This window comes from Microcebus murinus, chromosome 2 (genome assembly GCF_040939455.1).
Source record: "Microcebus murinus isolate Inina chromosome 2, M.murinus_Inina_mat1.0, whole genome shotgun sequence".
Lineage (NCBI taxonomy): Eukaryota > Metazoa > Chordata > Mammalia > Primates > Cheirogaleidae > Microcebus > Microcebus murinus.
In genome coordinates this window covers 14,410,068-14,429,720 of record NC_134105.1, presented here as the reverse complement: position 1 = coordinate 14,429,720, position 19,653 = coordinate 14,410,068, and the positions used below count along the sequence as shown (strand labels likewise).

The following is a 19,653-nucleotide window of genomic DNA, read 5'->3' as shown; positions in this document are numbered from 1 at the left end:
AAAGTACATGATAAATGCCCTCACAACAGCACTCAAAGGAGGGAATTGGCAATATTGTAAAGGTAGAGAAGATTAAACCATGCATGTCATTTATAATTCTTACTCCTAAGATTGCTCCCTGTCCTCAGAATCTGAGTTTCCCATCAAACTACAAGAGTGCCAATTAAATCACTCCAAAATGGCCAGGAGGAAAGAGAGGTCCACATGAGTAAGAAATACCTCCAAAAAACATAGGAATAGAGGGAAATATTAACATGCTCTATAACTGCGACATAAAGTATGCTTGAGAACTGTGGCAGAAACAGCCACGGCAGCCTTCTTTGACTTAAAAGTCTCAATTATTATGACTAATTCCCTGTCGCAGTTGAGTTACTCCAGAAACAGTGTAGCAACAGTACAGCATCAATTGTCACAACTGGCAAGAGATATATTTTATTATTATTATTAAAAACACAAGCCTAACCACTACAAATCATTCAGAACAACATGGGAGCTCACCAACACAAGAGCTTTAGAGACTAATGTCCTTCCATAAACACAGAGGCCTCTAACAAAAGAATGCACAACATGAAGCTGTTCCATATTCTTCCCAGACAGCACTGAGCATTGCTGATCACTATTAGCAATAATCCCTGTATCCTAATGCTCTAAGAAATTTCTCAACCCTAAATAAACATGGGGTTTCACAGCATCCTTACCTGTGTGAGTGCAGAACACTCCACATACTTGACAGCCTTCAGGTCACGGGCCAGCTTTTCAGCAGTCTCTGGAGTAATAGGCTTCTGTTTGTTCTTGGCAAGTTTCTCAATAGTAGAGGGGTCATCTCTGAGATCAATTTGGGTCCCGACAAGCAAGAAAGGAGTCTTTGGACAGTGGTGAGTTATCTCAGGCACCCACTAAAGAAAAGGTATTTTGAAATACACCTTCGTTAATCCATAAGCATCTAAAGCTATTTACAATTGGTGCACAGAAATTCTGTGATGACTTTTTTTTAGAGCAAGAATATCTGACAAACTTACCTTTTCTTTCACATTTTCAAATGAGGACGGAGAGACCACTGAAAAACAGACTAGAAATACATCTGTTTGTGGATAACTCAGCGGTCGTAATCTGTCATAATCCTCTTGCCCTAAGGAAAAAAATTATAGGGAAAATTCAGCACCTGAATCTTGGTGTCCTCTGGGAGGACAATAAAATCACAAATCACAGTACACTGGTCATCAGCCAGAAAGCAACTTATTTATCTAATAGAATGTATGGCTTTGTAATATAATATGTGGACAATATTCTTACTCGGCTAATTCGACCTAATATGTCAAGCATTCAGAACAGTAAGGAACTCACTATTACATTATTTGCTTTTATTACCAGTTTGTAGTTTTCAATCTTTGTGTCCATTAGTAATCCAACAATATTGTAATAATAAACTCCTGCTACAGAAATGATTAAAAATCAGTCCTAGTCAGATCTGGTAAAGAAACAATCACATTGAAACCATCTAAGGAAACAAAAATCTCAGTGAAACCCAGATGACAAAACCCATTGCCCATCATGACTACTAAAGCAGGTTCACATTTTTGTTTCATGTGTGCATATGAGACCAGTATTTGAAACTGAAAATGCCTAGAAAAAAAATTTGGCAAGAATCAATATGTACTGAAAAAGAATAAAATAAGAATTAACCAAAGAGACAAAAGACTTATACAATGAAAATTACAAAATACAGCTGAAAGAAATTAAAGAAGACATAAATAAATGGAACCACATTGGATGTTCATGGATTAGAAGAATTTAATATTGTTAAAATGTCAGTACTACCCAAATCAACCTTCAAATTCAATGCAAACCCTATCAAACTCCCAACAAGGACCCCAAATAACCGAAACAATCTTGAAAAAGAATAAAGCTGGAGGAGTCACACTTCCTGATTTTAAAACTTAATACGAGGCTACAGTAATAAAACAGTGTAGTACTTGCATCAGACAGACATACAAGATAACGGAATAAATGTGAGAACCCAGAAATAAACTCTCACACATACGTGATCCTAATGATTTTTAACAAGGGTGCCAAGACCATTCAGTAATAAAAGAGTTCCTTCAATAAACAGCACTGAGAAAATGAGATATCAACATGCAAAAGATGAAACTGGACCTTAGCTAACGCAATATACAAAAATTAACTCAAAATAAATAAATACATCTAAGAGACGTAAGAACACTCAGAAAACATAGGGTAAAAGCTTCATAGCACTGGACTTGGCAATGAGTTTTTTGGATATGACACCAAAGGCACAGGTTGTAACCAAAGAAAAAAATAGATAAATTGAACTTCATGAAAATTTTAAAACTTTATACATCAAAAGATGGCATCAACAGAATAAAAAGGCAACCCACAAAATGGGATAAAATATTTGCAAATCATATAATTGATAAGGGATTAATATTCAGAATCTATAGAGAATTTCTAAAACTTAACAAAAAACCCCAGCCCAATTCAAAAACAGGCAATGTACTTGAATAAACATTTTCTCCAAAGAAGATATACAAATGGCCATTAAGCAGAGAAGATGCTCAACATCACAATCATTAGGGAAATGTCAAGTCAAAACTACAATGAGATGCAACTTCGGTCATTAGGATGGCTACAATCAGACAGAAAATAAGTATTGGCAAGAATGTGGAGACACTGAAACGTTATGCACTGTTGGTGGGAACATAAAATGGGATAACCATTGTGGAAAAAACAATATGGGAGGTCCTCAAATTATTAAAAATGGAATTACTACATAATCTAGCAATTCCTTTTCTGAGTATATACTCCAAAAGAATAGAAAGCAGTGTCTCAAAGAGATACTTGTACAACCATGTTCATAGCAGCACTATTCACAATAGCTAAACATGGAAGCAGTTCATAGCACCAGTATTCATAATAGCTTAAAACTGGAGTCCAAATAACCATCAAATTGTAAATGGATACACAAATTGTGCTATACTGACAGAATGCAATACCACCCAGCAATGAAAAGAAACAAGTACCCATGCTGCTGCTATTCTAGGAGCCTACAGAAAAATAAATGAATGAATGAATGAATGAATGAATGAATGAATGAATGAATGAATGAATGAGAAACAAGTACTGATACACATATGGAAGATTTCCACAAACATTATGCTAAGTGAAAGCAGTCAAACACAAAAGATCACATATTATCTGTTCCATTTATATCAAATCCTGGAAAAGCAAAACTGTGGAAACCTAGAAAACAAATCTATGGTTGCCTGGAACTGGGTCAAGGGAGGGGACAGGCTGCAAAAGGGCACAAGGAAACTTCTTTGGGTGATAAAAATGTTACATGTCTTGATTATGGTGGAGGGTGAGCAAAACTCATCAAGCTAAACACTTAATATGAGTGAACTGTATTACATATCATTAAAACTTTAAAAAAGGGCCGGGCGCAGTGGCTCACGCCTGTAATCCTAGCACTCTGGGAGGCCAAGGCGGGAGGATGGCTCAAGCTCAGGAGTTGGAAACAAGCCTGAGCCAGAGCGAGACCCCGTCTCTACTAAAAATAGACAGAAATTAATTGGCCAACTAAAAATATATATGTAAAAAATTAGCCCGGCATGGTGGCACATGCCTGTAGTCCCAGCTACTCGGGAGGCTGAGGCAAGGGGATTGCTTGAACCCAGGAGTTTGAGGTTGCTGTGAGCTAGGCTAATGCCACGGCACAATAGCCCAGGCAACAGAGTGAGACTCTGTCTCAAAAAAAAAAAAAATTTCTCTACTTAACTGTTTACTATTGTTTCTCCATTTCACCCTCCCACTTAAATCCAGATAGTTCCTCAAAGTGGGCAGTATAATACATTCAATGAGAGCAATATGTTAGCTGGCAGACAGTGACAGAGTAACTCATAAAAAGTTTAGAATTCCTAATTTAAGGATCTAAAGGATATCTTTCTGAAATTTTCCTTTGGCTAACTGAGCTGATAATAAGAGACTACATAGAGAGAAGTCAGAAATTATCAATAAGATGTGCAGCCACTGTTAAAAATTAGTAAGAAATAACACTGAGGAATTAGGTACATTTAAGGAAGAAAGTAATTTGTTCTTAAAATTTGGATAGTTGCCAACAAATGTCAATATACTCTGAGCTAGATATTGGTTTACCCTCAGAATATTTTCAGTTGCAGCATAAAATAGCAAGCCACCTATTAAAAGAAGCTATCTGAACATGTATTATACAGATGCATAATACTAAATAAGGCTTCAAATTTCAGAGAGTGATAATAAATACAGTACACAGTTTATAAACTTACAACCTTGGGCATATTTAGGAAACTATGGGCTTTCATAAGGGTTAGGGGAGCAGGGTGAAGGAAGATAATCAACAGACATATTTCCTATGAATTCATTCTCTTAAGTCTCTCCCCAACTACTAACCTAGTCACTAATTCTCTGCAAGGTGCACAGCGCACATCAGGATTCTGGTTCAATTCAGAGCTTGTCTAATGAACTCTGCTCTCATTCTACTTCATCTTCTACCAAAACATCCACCCTGGGAACTTACTCCCATCTGCAATCCCATGTCTGGGATTGCTCCATGGTCAAGCAACAGACATCATTATATTTAATCCTGCTAACTATTAACAAAAGGCAAGTGGTTTGCTAATATGCTAATTTCCCAAAATGTCCAAAAAAGACAAACAACCAACAAATGTTATCATTACAGATCAAAACATTATAAAAGACATTAAGTACCTGCAGTATCAAAAAGTCCAAGAGTATATGGCTCGCCACCAATCATAACTGTGACTGCATAGTTGTCAAAAACCTAAAAACAAAAATAATATGACACTGTTAGTGAAGAAGAGGAGGGTAAAAATAGGACAACTCTCAAGCTAAGGCTGTGTTTCCTTCATCAGACTTAATCTTCCCTTAGTCCATCCGCCTTCCTTATATAACCAGTCTTGCCAACTAAGCCCTTGTATGAGCTAAGTGGTTCTTGGGGAAAGTGACAGGGGCTGTGTTCTGGGACGCCTGCTCTACCCCGGCAGCCTGGATAAAGAGCCACACAAGGTTTAGAGGTATCACAGGAGCAGAGTCCTTTAGCTACACAAAGTGATCTTGTTCAAGTTTGAAACTTTTGAGACACCTCAATGTTCAATCTGATTTCTGATAAATTATTTCTTCATAAACCACTTCCTTTTAATCTAGAATTAAAATCTCCTAGATTAGTGATAATCTTTTTTCTCCTTTCAGGGTGCCAGATAGGAAGAGGCTTATTATAAAGAAGCCAATTTTGAGAGAAATAAAGTTTCCCTCAAAGTACAAGGAAAGTGTCCAATAAAAGGCTGTTGGGAATTTCATGAATAAAATTCACATTATTGGACACAAACCGCAAGACCAAAGATATCTTGACTAGATGTTTTATTTGTAAATAGACCATAAAACCCTTAGCAAAATCACTACAGCATATACTAATATTGGTTGTACTAATTATGTGTGAAAATGGGAGGTAATGATGCTAACTAAATGAAAAAAGACCCAACACTAATCCATGGATTCTTTTGAATTTACATCTGAAAAGCAATGCTTTCCCATACAACTGTAATTTGTCAATTTATAATAAAAAATGTTTAATTAAAAGATAAATAAATAAAATTTTTTTTAAAAAAGGAAAGCAATGCTTTCCAACTGGGAGAAGACCAGCCCTGTTTAAACCTTTTAGCTACCAACTCTAATTTTCTGATTCATGTTTTAATGGGCTGTGTGTGGGAGCTTATTTAAATGTAAGGAAGAGTAGAATCAAGGGCATGAGGGAGATGGCAGTTAAAGGAAAGTTAATTCTTGATAACAAGAACATAGATATGGAATGAATCTGGCTAAGCTGTCAAACCATATGGACTATTTCTTAAGTCACACTTTAAAAAAAGGACCCAAGAATAGCCCTCCTTTACTGGGTTTTTCATATATAAGGACTGAACTGAGAATCAAAAAAGCTGGCTTCCTCCATCTTGCTAGCAGACTGAAAAAAAAAAAAAAAAAAAAAAGAGAAAAAAGCTGGCTTCCAATCCAGATTCCACTTAGACTAAAGTGCAAGTCTCTCCCCTAAACTGGGCCTGAATTCCCTCATCCATAGGAGGTGGATAATATATGTATGATCCTTTCCAGCTCTGTATTTCTGTTATTCTAGAAACAGCAACTCCCAGTTCATAGATGAGAACAAAAATGTACTTTACACCAAATCCATTTCCATGATAATTTAAACAAGTACCATGAATATATTATGTGTGCCTCATGGTCCATTTATAGGTTAATGGTCTTAAATAGGCTCATTTAAAATTTTGTTCTACCACTACTTCTCCCCCCTCTACCCTATCCCTTTCTTTCCTAGAAATCTACATATACACACACACGTAAAACACTCACAAGCCCACTTTAAATATAACACCAAATGATCCCCACTTTAAATATAACACCAAATGATCAGTCATAAAACAGACTCAGAAATGTTTATCAGTAAACATCTTTAATGGAAACTGAAATACAAAAATTCTAATAGTGTCACTCTGAAACAAGATCCATGTATCTCTAGAAATCTCTTATAAGTCCCTTGCAACCTCAAAACATCTTCCATTTATACTGTCCCTAAATGGGCCAATTCAAAAAATGTGATTTTTGTATTTAATTATACCTTCAAATTCTCCTCCTTCAAAAAACTTCATCATTTTTATTCCTATATCCTTGGCCTAGCTCAATCACTTGACTTGCCCTAGGATGTCAAGAAACTATCAATTCCAAGTGAACATAATTACCAGGCCTTCACCCCATATTCACCTTCCTGGTAATGCTCATGTCTCTGAAGATTAACCCAAAGTACTGATATGTTTTCTTCCTTTTCACTTCCAAAGATTACTAGTCCCATATTAATCATACAAAAGTTCCTCAAAACTCCTAAAATAGCTCACTTAACAGAGGTGGTAGCTACCACACCAGGCCAACCCCAACTCTGCACTCAATACTGAATGGGCAAGTATATTTAACACAATTATACCACTGGGTTAGTCAAGCAACTTGGGACAAGCCCTGAATTCCCAAACACATGCTTTCACAAATGAGTATTACTCTAAATAACTCTTTCTCACTTCAATATCTATTATTTTCATCTTCCCTCTACCCTTCCAAGGAGTTGATTTAAAAAAAAGCAGTTGTGGGAGATGACCCCCAAAGGTTTCTGTTGGTGTTCTCATAATAAAACAAGTCTTCTCTTTTCTGCCCCTAAGCACCAGTTTGGAGCTCCACCACTGCTAAGAGAACAGCTCCACAAGATAAGCAGAGACACATACTACTTTCTCTGAAGTTACAAGACCCCAAATAGCATCCCAGGAGACCTCCAAGCACTGATCAATCATTGGCCAAGATATCAAAAAAGAAAGTCACCTCATTCCAAGATGTAGGGCATACTTCTCCAAACTGAGACCACCACTCTTTAGAATCTTGTCTACTGGAGTTTTGCCTCCCAGCACTTCTTGCAAACCCTTGTGTCACCCCTTCTGACTTTCCACTGATTTTTCAGCTGTTTAATTTTAAAGTGTATATAATTTAACCATGAGAAGTCAAGATCTTTAAAAATAGGAAACAAAGGCAGACAACAGAAAAATTTCAGTACATACAGAGAAAGTGTTTTCAAAAGGATATCAAATTATAATACATTTCACTAACAGAAGCCTTTATACTTACAGTCGGAACATATTCGGATGGAAATTTGTTTGTTGTGTAGGATATCAGGAGACATGTTTTACCAACAGCACCATCGCCCACAACAACACACTTAATTGTCTGCATTGCTGAAATAGTTTTATATCCACTTTAAATATTTCAAATCTGATGGTGACCTGCAAAAAGATTGAAGATATTTGTTTATGTGTACTTATATATGTATTTTTTTCTCTCAGATAACAACAGGTTCATTCATTCAGAGAAAGAACAGAACTAGTAAAATTATTATGGCTGAAAGAACCTAAAGAGAATTAGTGACTTGCTCAAAATCACAATAACCAATAAAAATCAATTTCTGGCCAGGCTCAGTGGCTCACACCTATAATCCTAGCACTTTAGGAGGCTAAGGCAGGATGACTGTTTGAGGCCAGGAGTTGGAGACCAGCCTGGGCAATAGCAAGACTCCATCTCTACAAAAAACTTTTAAAAAAATTAGCCAGCATGGTGGTGTATACCCGTAAACCCAGTTACTCAGGAGGCTGAGGCAGGAGGATTGCTTGAATCCAGTAGTTTGAGGTTGCAGTGAGCTACGATGACACCACAGCACTCTAGCCTGTACTACATCCAGTCTCAAAAACAAAAAAGGGCAATTTCTAAGTTTCTGATCCCTCGTTGTTTCGACTTCTTAAGTGTTATTTTTTAAAAAGTGCAAAGTGGTGTATTGAGCAGCATATTTCTTTTTATAATGAAAGAGAAAAGGCTATATCAGAAAGAATCCCATGTAGTTTGCCAAATACTATTTTGTGAAACCTTTTCTGTACACACATGTGTATGTAACGCACGTATGTGAACTAGAGCACAACACAAAGGCCACTGCTTTAAAGAATGATTCATTACTCAGCCTTAGAACTATAGTTACTCAGGCTCTAACCAACAAGCAGTAGCACCATTACCACAACCCTTCATATTATATGAGCAACATGAGGAACTGAGCAAAGATCAGGGTGACGTCTGGTCTCAGCAGCTGTTTTGACAACAGATTGCCTAGTTACTAATTCAATATTCATGGCATGTAGCATCCAAAACCTACATTTTTATAAGGAAAAAGTCAGATCGTTCTAAATCATATTGACTCATAAACAGATGTAACTATTTTAGCTTCTTTTACTGTAGTCCTTCAATCTAAGAAGCTATCGATTACAAATGCACCAGAGATTCCTCAATATTGAGATAATTTTTTTCCAAATTCAACATCTCTAAAGTCAGAATGGGCCTTTATTGAGGGTGTCTTACAATCATTATCAGCTATTTTTCCTCCACATTTTAACTTCTATGAAATTGGTATAAATGCAATCTTAGATTCAATGAAATACTTCTTCATTCTCTCAGAAAAACTGTCAAAGAAACAGCACCCTAGATATACCTAGATTTTAAGAAAAAGTCCTATTTCAATTATAATCCTGAATTTCTTGTTGGCTAGAGCTGCCACCTTATTAAACATAAAAACAGAGAGCCACCTAACTGTATCAGATGCCATGCCTATGTGCTCCTATAGCACGCTTCACAACGATTCATCATACAGGATTTATAATGTCTACTAACACTGTATGTAATATATAAGCTATATTATCTCATGTACCACTGTACTTCTAGCAGTGAGCACAAAGACTGGCCCATTGCAAGCTGCTGAACAGACGCAAAAATCACATAACAGAAGAACATAAAACTATATTAGGGGTGAGTAACCCATAGGAAATACACACTCTCCCATTTCTCATCAACTATTTGTATTAGGCCAGGTACAGTGGCTCATGCCTCTAATCCCAGCACTTAGGGAGGCAAGAGAATCACTTGAGGCCAGGAGTTCAAGATCAGCCTGAGCAACATAGGAAGACCTTGTCTCTACATAAAAATTTAAAGATTAACCAGGTGCAGTAGCAGGCACCTATACTCCTAACTACTCTGGAGGCTGAGGCAGGGGGTTCACTTGAGTCCAGGAGTTTAAGGCTGCAGTGAGCTATGATCACACCACTGCACTCCAGCCTGAGAGTGAGACCCTGTCTCCAGAAAAAAGAAAAATAACCCACAAAACTATCTGCATTATTGCTTTCTTTCTTTATTCAACTTCCTTTCGTCTCTCCTTTTTCCTACCCCTTTCCTTATTATGCACAAGAGAAGTACCCATACTAATACTGCATTAAAGGTTTAAAGATCCTGATCCCTAAAGTAAATCAATTATTGCTTCAACCCAAAAGTGCTCTCAAATAATAATAGCAATAGCAGCAACACTTATAATAGCATTTACTATGTGCCATATACTGTTAACATTACACATATTCACACATTTCATACTCAAAAAAAATCCCCATAAGGTATGTATTATATTACCTCTATTTTACAAAAAGTGAGGCTCAGTGAAGTTAAGTAACTAGGATGAGGTTATTCAGCCACTAAGCGACAGAACTGGAATTTAAACCCAAGCAGTCTGATTCTCAAGTCCCTGCTCCTAAGCATTACACTATACTTCCTTCTCCTGAGAGTGACAATAATAAAAACAAACATGATCACTGCTAATAGAGTGGGAAATATATATACATGAGAACTGCCAGCAATGCAAAGGTGGTAGAAATAAAGAAGAGAAAGCAAAAAAACAGGAGTTCAGTTCCCTTCCTGTTTCTTCACTCTGCAGATAATTACTGAATTTTATTGGGAGAAGGAAGCTAAGAACAGAGAATAAGAGTTTGCTTTTCCCCTTTCTATTTACCCACAAATCTTCCACTTCTTAGGCTTCCCAACCTAGCAGCTCAGCAATTTGTTGGAAACTGGCTGTGGGTCCCCTGTTAAGAGCCTGGGTTCTAGAATCATACTGGCTCTGCCACATTCTAGCTATGTGACATTGGGCAAGTTATTTAACCATTCTGTGGCTCAGTTTTCCCTTCTCTAAAACTGAAGATAGTAGTACCTTCCCCATAAGATAAACTGATTGAATAAGATAATACATGTAAAGAACTTAACAGTGCCTGGCATATAGAAAATGCTCAGTAAATGTTAACATTAGTCTTGAATGAGTAAAGGCATCTTTAAGTCAATATAAGGAGTTTTAAAACAGTAACACTTTCTAACCACTGAGAAACACATAAAATTTTTTTATTTCTAAAATAATTTTGGTACAGTCAGCCCTCTGCATCCACAGATGCAGAACCCACAGATATAGAGAGTCAACTGTACTATGCCATTTTATATGAAGAACTTGAGCATCCCAGGATTTTGGTATATTGATGAGGAGTCTTAGAACCAATCGCCATGGAGATAACAAGGGGACAAATGGACTCATTGTTCTTACTATATATAGATGCAGTCAAATTTAGAGCTACCATTACAAAGGTGGTCATTTTAGAGTGAAGTTCCAATTTAACTAAGACTATTCTACAAAGCACATGGCATACGTTAATAACCATTTCATGTGTTAAATAAGAGGAGACAGGGTGCAGTGGCTCACACCTGTAATCCTAGCACCCTGGGAGACCAAGGCAGGTGGATCACTTGAGCTCAGGAGTTCAAGACCAGGCCTCAGCAAGAATGAGATCCCATCTCTACTAAAAATAGAAAAAATAAGGTGTGGTGGTATACCTATAGTCCCAGCTACTCAGGAGGCTAAGGCAGAAGGATTGCTTGAATCCAGAATATTAAGGTTGCTGTGAGCTATGCTAATACCATGGCATGATAGTCCAGGCAACAGAGTGAGACTCTGTCTCAAAAAAAAAAAAACTGTAAGAGGCCATTGCATTGGACTAAGCTCCTGCACTAGGCCCCAAAAGACAAGATTAAAAATCAAAATAGAGTCACCCATGCTAAAGTTCCTTCTGAGAAATCAGGAAAGAAAAATGACAGCCAACTTCCCAAACAAGGCAATTTCAATCTCAAATTGGCATAATGAAGTTCCCTCTACTATAATCCTTACACAAAAAAAAGCAGCCTGAAGTTACCTGATGTAAATTGATCAATTATTTTCCTATTGTTCTTTACTCCTCACCTTAGAAGAAAAGTAGCTTTGAAACAACGAATACACTCTGTTCCTTGCTTCTACTTTTTCTAGCTCTTACCAGTCTATAAAGCCAACCTCTTCTGCTCAGTTCATCAGAATACTGTTTTACAGAACGAAGTGTTGCCAGATTCTAGAATAGTGATAAAGCCAATTGAGATCTTCAAATTTGTTGTAATTTTGTCCTTTGACACATATATTAAAATGCTACCAGATAATCCACAGATTGGGGTGATGGAAAAGGAGTGACCAGGAGAGATTTTGGTTTTGCAACATGTATATAATGCCAGCTTCAAAACAACATGGAGGAAATTAGGCCAGACATGTTCGTATATCCTATGTTAACTTCCTGTTGAAATAATGTCAAATCACCATACCAAGAAAAGAAGCTACATAATAACAATTGCCATTTTGCTATTCAAAGTAGCTAGAAAAGTTATATTGCACCAGTAACTAAAAACTATCCCTCTTTAATAGTGGGACAGGAAAGAAGATACAATTTATTTCACAGGTAGTTCATTTGTACCACAACTTAGAATTGGGATTGATCAATTTACAGCATAAAAAATAATTCAGCCTGTCACCTAGGTGGCTCACACCTATAATCCCAGCACTTTGGGAGGCTGAGGCAGGTGGATCACCTCAGCCCAGAAGTTTGAGGTTATGGTATTATATGATGGCGCTACTGCCTTTGAGCCTGGAAAGCAGAGCAAGATCTCATCTCTAAAAATAATGATAACATCAATCATAAGAAATAAAATTGTAAAATAAGGTGTATCTTCTACCTTCCTTCCCAGTATATACCTCCACCAGATAGCCACACCAATATCCATAGCTTACAGGTTCTTAACACTTTGGGAGTCCAATTACCCTTTGAGAATCTTTGAGAATATCAGAGATAAAGCCCCTGAAATTTTGTGAAGTCTATGAGCTATAGATTAAAGAGGCTATGGAACCACTCTTTAGTATCATTATCATTGGCTAGCTGCCAACTAAACTCCACTAGACAATCTCTGGGAAAAAGATTAGTGTGAAAGAAGAGGTGGCACCCAGCTACAGAAGCCATATTTTCCCATGCCCCATCGTTCATTTTAGGTCCAAGGCCCACACAGCACATGCAAAACTTTGGAGATTATTTTTCCTAATGTGTTTTACAAAAAAAATTTATATTCTCAAAATCAGATTATATACCTTAAAAACTATTTCTGGTATTAATAGTAAACGATGTGAATAAACGGCAAGTCAAATTTTTGGTAATAACACTGTGGCAATAATAAGTATTTGGTCTTTGGCCCCAGTTATAGCACAGAGCTCCTAAAACCCTAGGAATTTCCTGAGTGGCATAAGTTAATTTGTTATTCATAACAAAATCACACCTGAATTTATGCTAATAAAGTGACTGGGGGTTGGGGTGAAATAGCCTCAGTATGGGGCTGGTCACCAGAAAGACCAAGTGATTAGAGGAAGGTTAACTTTCAGCCCCATCCACCAACCTCCAGGGAAAGCAAGGGAGGCTGGAGACTGAGCTCTAGAACTCTTGGAACAATGAGTTTTGGAGAGCTTCCAGGTTGACGAACACATCCAGGTGCTGGGAGGGTGACACATGAAGTGCTCCCTATTCTACAGCATGCCCTATGTGTCTACTCTTCCTTTTTTCTGATCCTGAGTTGAACCTTTTATAATAAAGGTATAAAAGTAAATAAAGTTTTCCTGAGTTCTGTAAGTTATCTAGCCCATTATCGAACCTGAGGAGGGTCAAAGAATCCCCAAATTTGTAGTCAACTGGGTAGAAGAGTGGGTGGCTTAGGCACCCCATTTGCAGCTGGTGCCTAAAGTGAAGGCAGTCTTACAGACTGAGAGCTAAGCTGTGGGGTAGGAGTTAGTGTCAGAAGTGAACTGATATTAATAGAAGTGGTGTCAGAAAAAGACACCACATTCACACTAATCCAAAATACACAAGTAAAGCTGTTTTCACGTGAAATGCATTTGGCCCTAAAGTAACCATTTCCATACTCAGGATTACAGGTGTGATTTGATGATTTTGTTCTGTTTAAAGAATTGGAAGGTCCCTTAATGAACTAGCTTAACCCCATCATTACACAGATAAGATAATTCTGGCCGAAACACAAGATCTTGCCCCATAGCCAATTAGGGTCCATGTATCCTGGTGTTCTTTTCCAGCTCTTAGGACTTCAAGCAAATACAGAATGAGGCATATAAATACAGTTCTTTATGAACTTTATAATTTGTTTTCAGAGTCCTCAGTAAACAGGAAATAATCTTAGAAAACTTTGGCACTCCTTCAAAATGTCAAAGTAACATAGCTAATGCTCAAAGTATGTGACCCAATAAAAACTCAAGAGGAGCTTTTCAATAATAAATGTATACATTCCAATTTGAAAAGAAATTTAAATGGGAATTCTGTAAACATATCTTTCAATTAGTAAAAAGTACACCAAAAAAGTGTTGGGAGATACAGTCCCCATTGGTCTCTCACGCTCCTGCACATCTTGCTGGGCAAGCTAAGGCAAGGCCTTAACCACTCTTTAACTGGGGCATTCCAGAGAGTTGTATTTGCAGCCAACAACCTTGAAGGGTACATACAGCAAGGTCTCCCTCCGAGACAGAGGGCAGGCATGCTTACTGCTTGCTATTAAATAGTGGGTCCCCCCAAATCAGTGCTCCTCAGCTGCAAGGCAAACTCACTGCATGTACAGCATCCACCTGGGCCTCTGCACATCGTTCCTGATAAGAGAAAGCAACACAAACTGACCTCATGCTGCTTGCTGTACTTTAAGTAAATTAAGTTCTTTGTCTCTGACCCAGGAATCTCTTATCTTCTGCCAACACCAATAAAACATTATCAGACTAATATGTTAGCTTCTAAGTAGGGTAAAATAAAATCCCAGATCATGTTCATTGGTTTGGCCAAGCTTTGTGATAAATAATTTGAACAATTTAAGTTTTGTATAAAATTTATATATAAATAACATAGCAATCAGATAGTTTATTAGCCAAATTATCAGAGTAGAAGCCAGGTACTATCTGGTCTTAAATATTTTATTCATTACCCAAATTTTTTCTTTACAAAATGTTTCTGAAGGCTGGGAACAGTGGCTCACACCTTTAATCCTAGCACCCTGGGAAGCCAAGACAGGAGGATCACTTGAGGCCAGGAGTTCAAGACCTGCCTGGGCACCATATCAAGACCCCCATCTTTACAAAAAAAATTTTAAAAATTAGCTGAGCATAGTGGCATGCACCTATAGTCCTAGCTATTCAGGAGGCTGAGACAAGAGGATTGCTTGCAACCAAGAGTTTGAGGCTACAGCCTGGGCAACAAAGTGACCCTGTCTCTCTTTAAAAAAAGAAACAAAAAAGTTCCTGAAATAATTTAAAAGTTTTTCCCACCTTCTCCCCCTCATCCCCAGGCCAGCCAGCACATCTCTAGGAGCTAACTGGTTGTTTTAATTTGCTTATGTTTTATCTTCTAGAAGTATCTGGTGTCTAACAAGAAAGAAATTAACGAAGGCAAGAATTCTATCAAAAAAGATGATAAGCAAGATGGTTCCTCACAGTGAGCACATAAAAATAATTGGGAGAAACAATTACAAACAATAAATAAAACAGACTAGGCGTGGTGGCTCACACCTGTAATCATAGCACTCTGGGAGGCTGGGACAGGAGGATCACTAGAGACCAGCCTGAGCAAGAGTGAAGCCGTCTCTACCAAAAACAGAAAAAATTACCCAGGCTTATTGGCGCATGCCAGTGGTCCAGCTACTCGGGACACTGAGGCAGGAGGATAGCTTGAGCCCAGGGGCTTAAGGTTGTTGCAGTGGGCTATGATGGCACCACTGCACTCTACCCGGGGAGACAAGGACGGAGTGACTGACTAAAATATTTTCAACATTGCTTTGCTTTAAATTAGCAAGCAAATAAATGAAATAAATTAAGTTTTCAAAAAAACAATCAAAACTTATTTTATTCTCTCCTATCTTTAAATAGCTCTAACCTCATTTTCCCCCAAAATTCCATTTATTCACCTCCAGTATCAAATCATCATAGAAACTTAAAGGGCAAGATTTCCACAGAGCATGGCAGAGAGCCCTGTTGCTGCCTTTCTCTTGATTTTTGACATGAGACTGGTGAATATGTGAAAAATTGGTAGATATTTTACAAAAAAATCGTCAAAGAAATTAGAGAGGTAGTCCCACTACTACAGCTTTGGATCATTGAGAAGGATACTAGATTTTTCCCCCTGTCATTTAAGTGTACTTTTCAGACATTGCACAAAAGTATCTTTGGATTTTTGGCAAATATATACCATCTAGAATTCTTCATGGACAGCCCAAGTGCTATTGCAAAAATGTTTGCAAAACCCCATATATCTCCAACTGCTGATTAAATGCATTAATATATGCAAAAATTGGATGGCAAATATGAAACACTCATTGAAGCAATTATTTGAATTCCTCCATTTTCTGCCACTTATGAAAGAAGAAACTGATACATGTTGTCAAATTACAACATACTTAAGAAAGCAGAGAATCAAGTCTCTAATCAAGCAAGATTCTACAGGTCTTTGAGATGACAAAAATGGAGCAAAAAAGAGAAGTGAAAAAAAGTGCTGACAATATCACTCATAAAATGAAAGATTATGGTTCTATCTGGAAAAGGATATTTCCTGCAGTGCTAACAGTTTGTTGTCTCGGCTCCATTTCTGGAAATGGACTGAAATGTCCAATCCAATGAGAACTTAAGTCCTTATTTTTATAATATGTTATTTTTCCTTCCTCAAATTGGCAAAAACTAAAATATGCTAGCCAGAGACATTATTTTATTTACTTGTAACAAAAAAACACTTAAAAATTCAATGAGTAAATATTTAAATGTTCTACATAATTTTTTTTTTTTTTTTTTTTTTGAGACAGAGTCACTTTGTTGCCCAGGCTAGAGTGAGTGCTGTGGTGTCAGCCTGGCTCACAGCAACCTCAATCTCCGGGGCTCAGCGATCCTACTGCCTCAGCCTCAAGAGTAGCTGGGACTACAGGCATGCGCCACCATGCCCGGCTAATTTTTTGTATATATATTTTTAGTTGGTCAATTAATTTATTTCTATTTTTGGTAGAGACAGGGTCTCGCTCAGGCTGGTTTCGAACTCCTGACCTTGAGCAATCCGCCCGCCTCAGCCTCCCAAAGTGCTAGGATTACAGGCGTGAGCCACCACGCCCGGCCATAATTTTAAATCTAGTGTTTCAAAACAAGTGGTACACTGTGCATGGCTTCAGTAATGTATACATTGAAGGCCCTGACTTCATCACAATGCCATATATCAAGGTAGCAAAATTGCACTGTTCTCACTGAATATATAATAATACAAATATAAAAAAATAAATGAGGCTGAACACGGTGCCTCATACTTGTAATCCCAGCACTTTGGGAGGCCAAGGCAGTAAGACTGCTTGAGGCCAGGCAACAAAGCAAGACCCTCTCTACAAAAAATTTTTAAAACTTAGCCACATGTGCCTATAGCCCTAGCTACTTCGAAAGGAGGCTGAGATGGAAGGATTGAGCCCAGGAGGTTGAGGTTACAATGACCTATGATTAGGCCATTGTACTCCAGCCTAGACAACAGAAAGTGACCTTATCTCTAAAAAACTATAATAGGGAAAATATAATGAAATGAGAAAAACAACATTTAAGATGCAAAAATATATATTTACATTACAAAGCTTGTCAAAAACAGTAATTAAAGGGTATTATATAAAAACACTAACAAAGTACTTGATTAGAAAAGAACGGAGATCACTATCAACAGATTTTCCCTCAAAATATTCAAGACTTGTAGATTTATTCATTCATTCAACAAACGTTTGTTAAGCACCTAATATGTGCCAAGCTTTGTCCTATACATAGCCATACCCTCCAAGTCACAGAACAAAGTTCATGCCTTTTTTGGGGCAACAATCTTGGTGGAGTACACAGATAATAAATAAACAAGCATCACCCCCTCACATATTCTTCCTTCATAGTATTACCAATAACTGACATCCTTGCATGCAATTTTCTCATTCTAGTCTCTTAAATAAGAAAAGGCAGCACAGTTGGAGGCTGGAACCAGCATGGCAGCCAAGCACAAGACCAAGTTATCTAAGAACTCGCTGCTACACATGAAGTTCATGCAAATTGACAGAAAAATCAACAACTATACGAGGAAGAAAAGAAAATTAGTGAAAAGCACTGGTACTTGCATTTGTCAGAGCTTAAAGAGGTTCATAATATAAGAGCAAAATTTCTCATGATATGAAGATCTTCTCTATGAAAGAATGTCATTTAGAGGATTTAGTCCTGAGGCTGAGAAACGAATCCTTCAGATGAATGCTAAGAATAAAAGAAGCTGAAAACGTAATTATCCAATACAGCCTTGGTGCTTATTCAAATTCCATACCTTTATTCACCTAAATTCCCCCAAACCTTGGATGTATGGCCTTATAACTCATCCTATTTCTACCTTCACATTCCACCCCCAAATCTCACCTTCTCTGAGACCTTCCCTAACTACTCCAGTTATCAAAAACCATCCCAATTGTCTGACTTCCTACTATGGTCTGAATGTTTGTGTATACCTCCACCCCAAAATTTGTATGTTGAAATTTCATCAACAAAGTGATAATGTTAGAAAGTGGGACCTTTGGGATGCGATTAGGTCATGAGGGCAGAGCCCTCCTGAATGGGATTAGTGTCCTTATAAAAATGATATAAAGAAACAGCAAGAAGGCACCACCTATGTGCCAGAAAGTAGGCCACAAGACACCAAATCTAACAGCACCTTGATGCTGTGCTTCTCAGCCTCCAGAACTATGAGAAATAAGTTTCCATTGTTTACAAGCTACGCAGTCTACAGTATTGTTATAGCAGCCCAAATGGACTAAATTAAGGCCCTTCTTAGCTCTTAAATCTACCTTATACTCCTTTCCCCTTCACTCTCCATGATCTATCTACACAGGTCTCTATCTCCTCAAATGCCAGGCTCTGTCCTGCCTTCGGGTCTTTACCAACAATACTCCTGATCCTGCTCTCTTTTTTCAAGACAGAGTCTCACTCCATCGCCCTGTGTAGAGTGCAGTGGCATCATTGTAGCTCACAGCAACCTCAAACTCCTGAGCTCTAAGCGATCCTCCTGCCTCAGCCTCCTGAGTAGCTGGGGCTATAACTGTAGACCAACACTCCCAGCTTATTTTTCTATTTTTAGTAGAGATGGGGTCTCTTGCTCAGGCTGGTCTCAAACTCCTAAGCTCAAGCAATCCACCCCTCTCAGCCTCCCAGAGTGCTAGGATTACATGTGTGAGCCACAGCGCCCGGCCTTGACCCTGCTCTTAAAGCTATTGGCTTCTCACCCTTCAGATCTCAGCTCAAATCATCATCTCCTCAGAAAGTCCTCCCCTGACCACACTATCCAGAGTAACAGCCTCCTCCATCCTTACACTCTATCATATTACCCCTGTTTATTTCCTTTATAGTACAGTCATAATCTATAATTATCTTATTTGTTACATGGCAGTAAAAACAAGTAAAAAAAATATGGACCTCTCCATAAAGGCGCCACTCTGTTGTATGCCCAGAAAAAAGTTCAATATCAGCCACACAGTGGGTACTCATTCACTGAATAAATGAATCACAGAATACTTAATAATGCTATCTTTATTAACATGCCTATGTTTTTATTCCAGTAGATTTTAAGCTGGGGGGGGGGACTATGTTTATACTTTGCCACCTCCCAAGGCATCTAATACATTACTGAGCAATATATTAAAAACAAGAATAAATTTGTTAATGTTTTTTTAAAATTTTGTTGACTAAAGTAATAATATGAAAAAACATGAGAT

General features: G+C 37.8%; 1 protein-coding gene across 2 annotated transcripts in view; it reads right to left on the bottom strand.

Moving 5' to 3' along the window:
• CDC42 (cell division cycle 42) overlaps positions 1-19,653 on the bottom strand; it is a 43,317-nt gene that overhangs the window by 5,592 nt on the left and 18,072 nt on the right. For both annotated transcript variants that reach the window (XM_012768683.2, XM_012768682.3), the window contains exons 2-5: positions 7,744-7,898; positions 4,762-4,834; positions 1,020-1,129; positions 699-896 (exon numbers count right to left, since the gene is read on the bottom strand). In XM_012768683.2, the coding sequence (XP_012624137.1) occupies positions 699-896; positions 1,020-1,129; positions 4,762-4,834; positions 7,744-7,848 (486 nt within the window). In that variant the 5' untranslated portion in view covers positions 7,849-7,898. The remainder of the gene's footprint in view (positions 1-698; positions 897-1,019; positions 1,130-4,761; positions 4,835-7,743; positions 7,899-19,653) is intronic.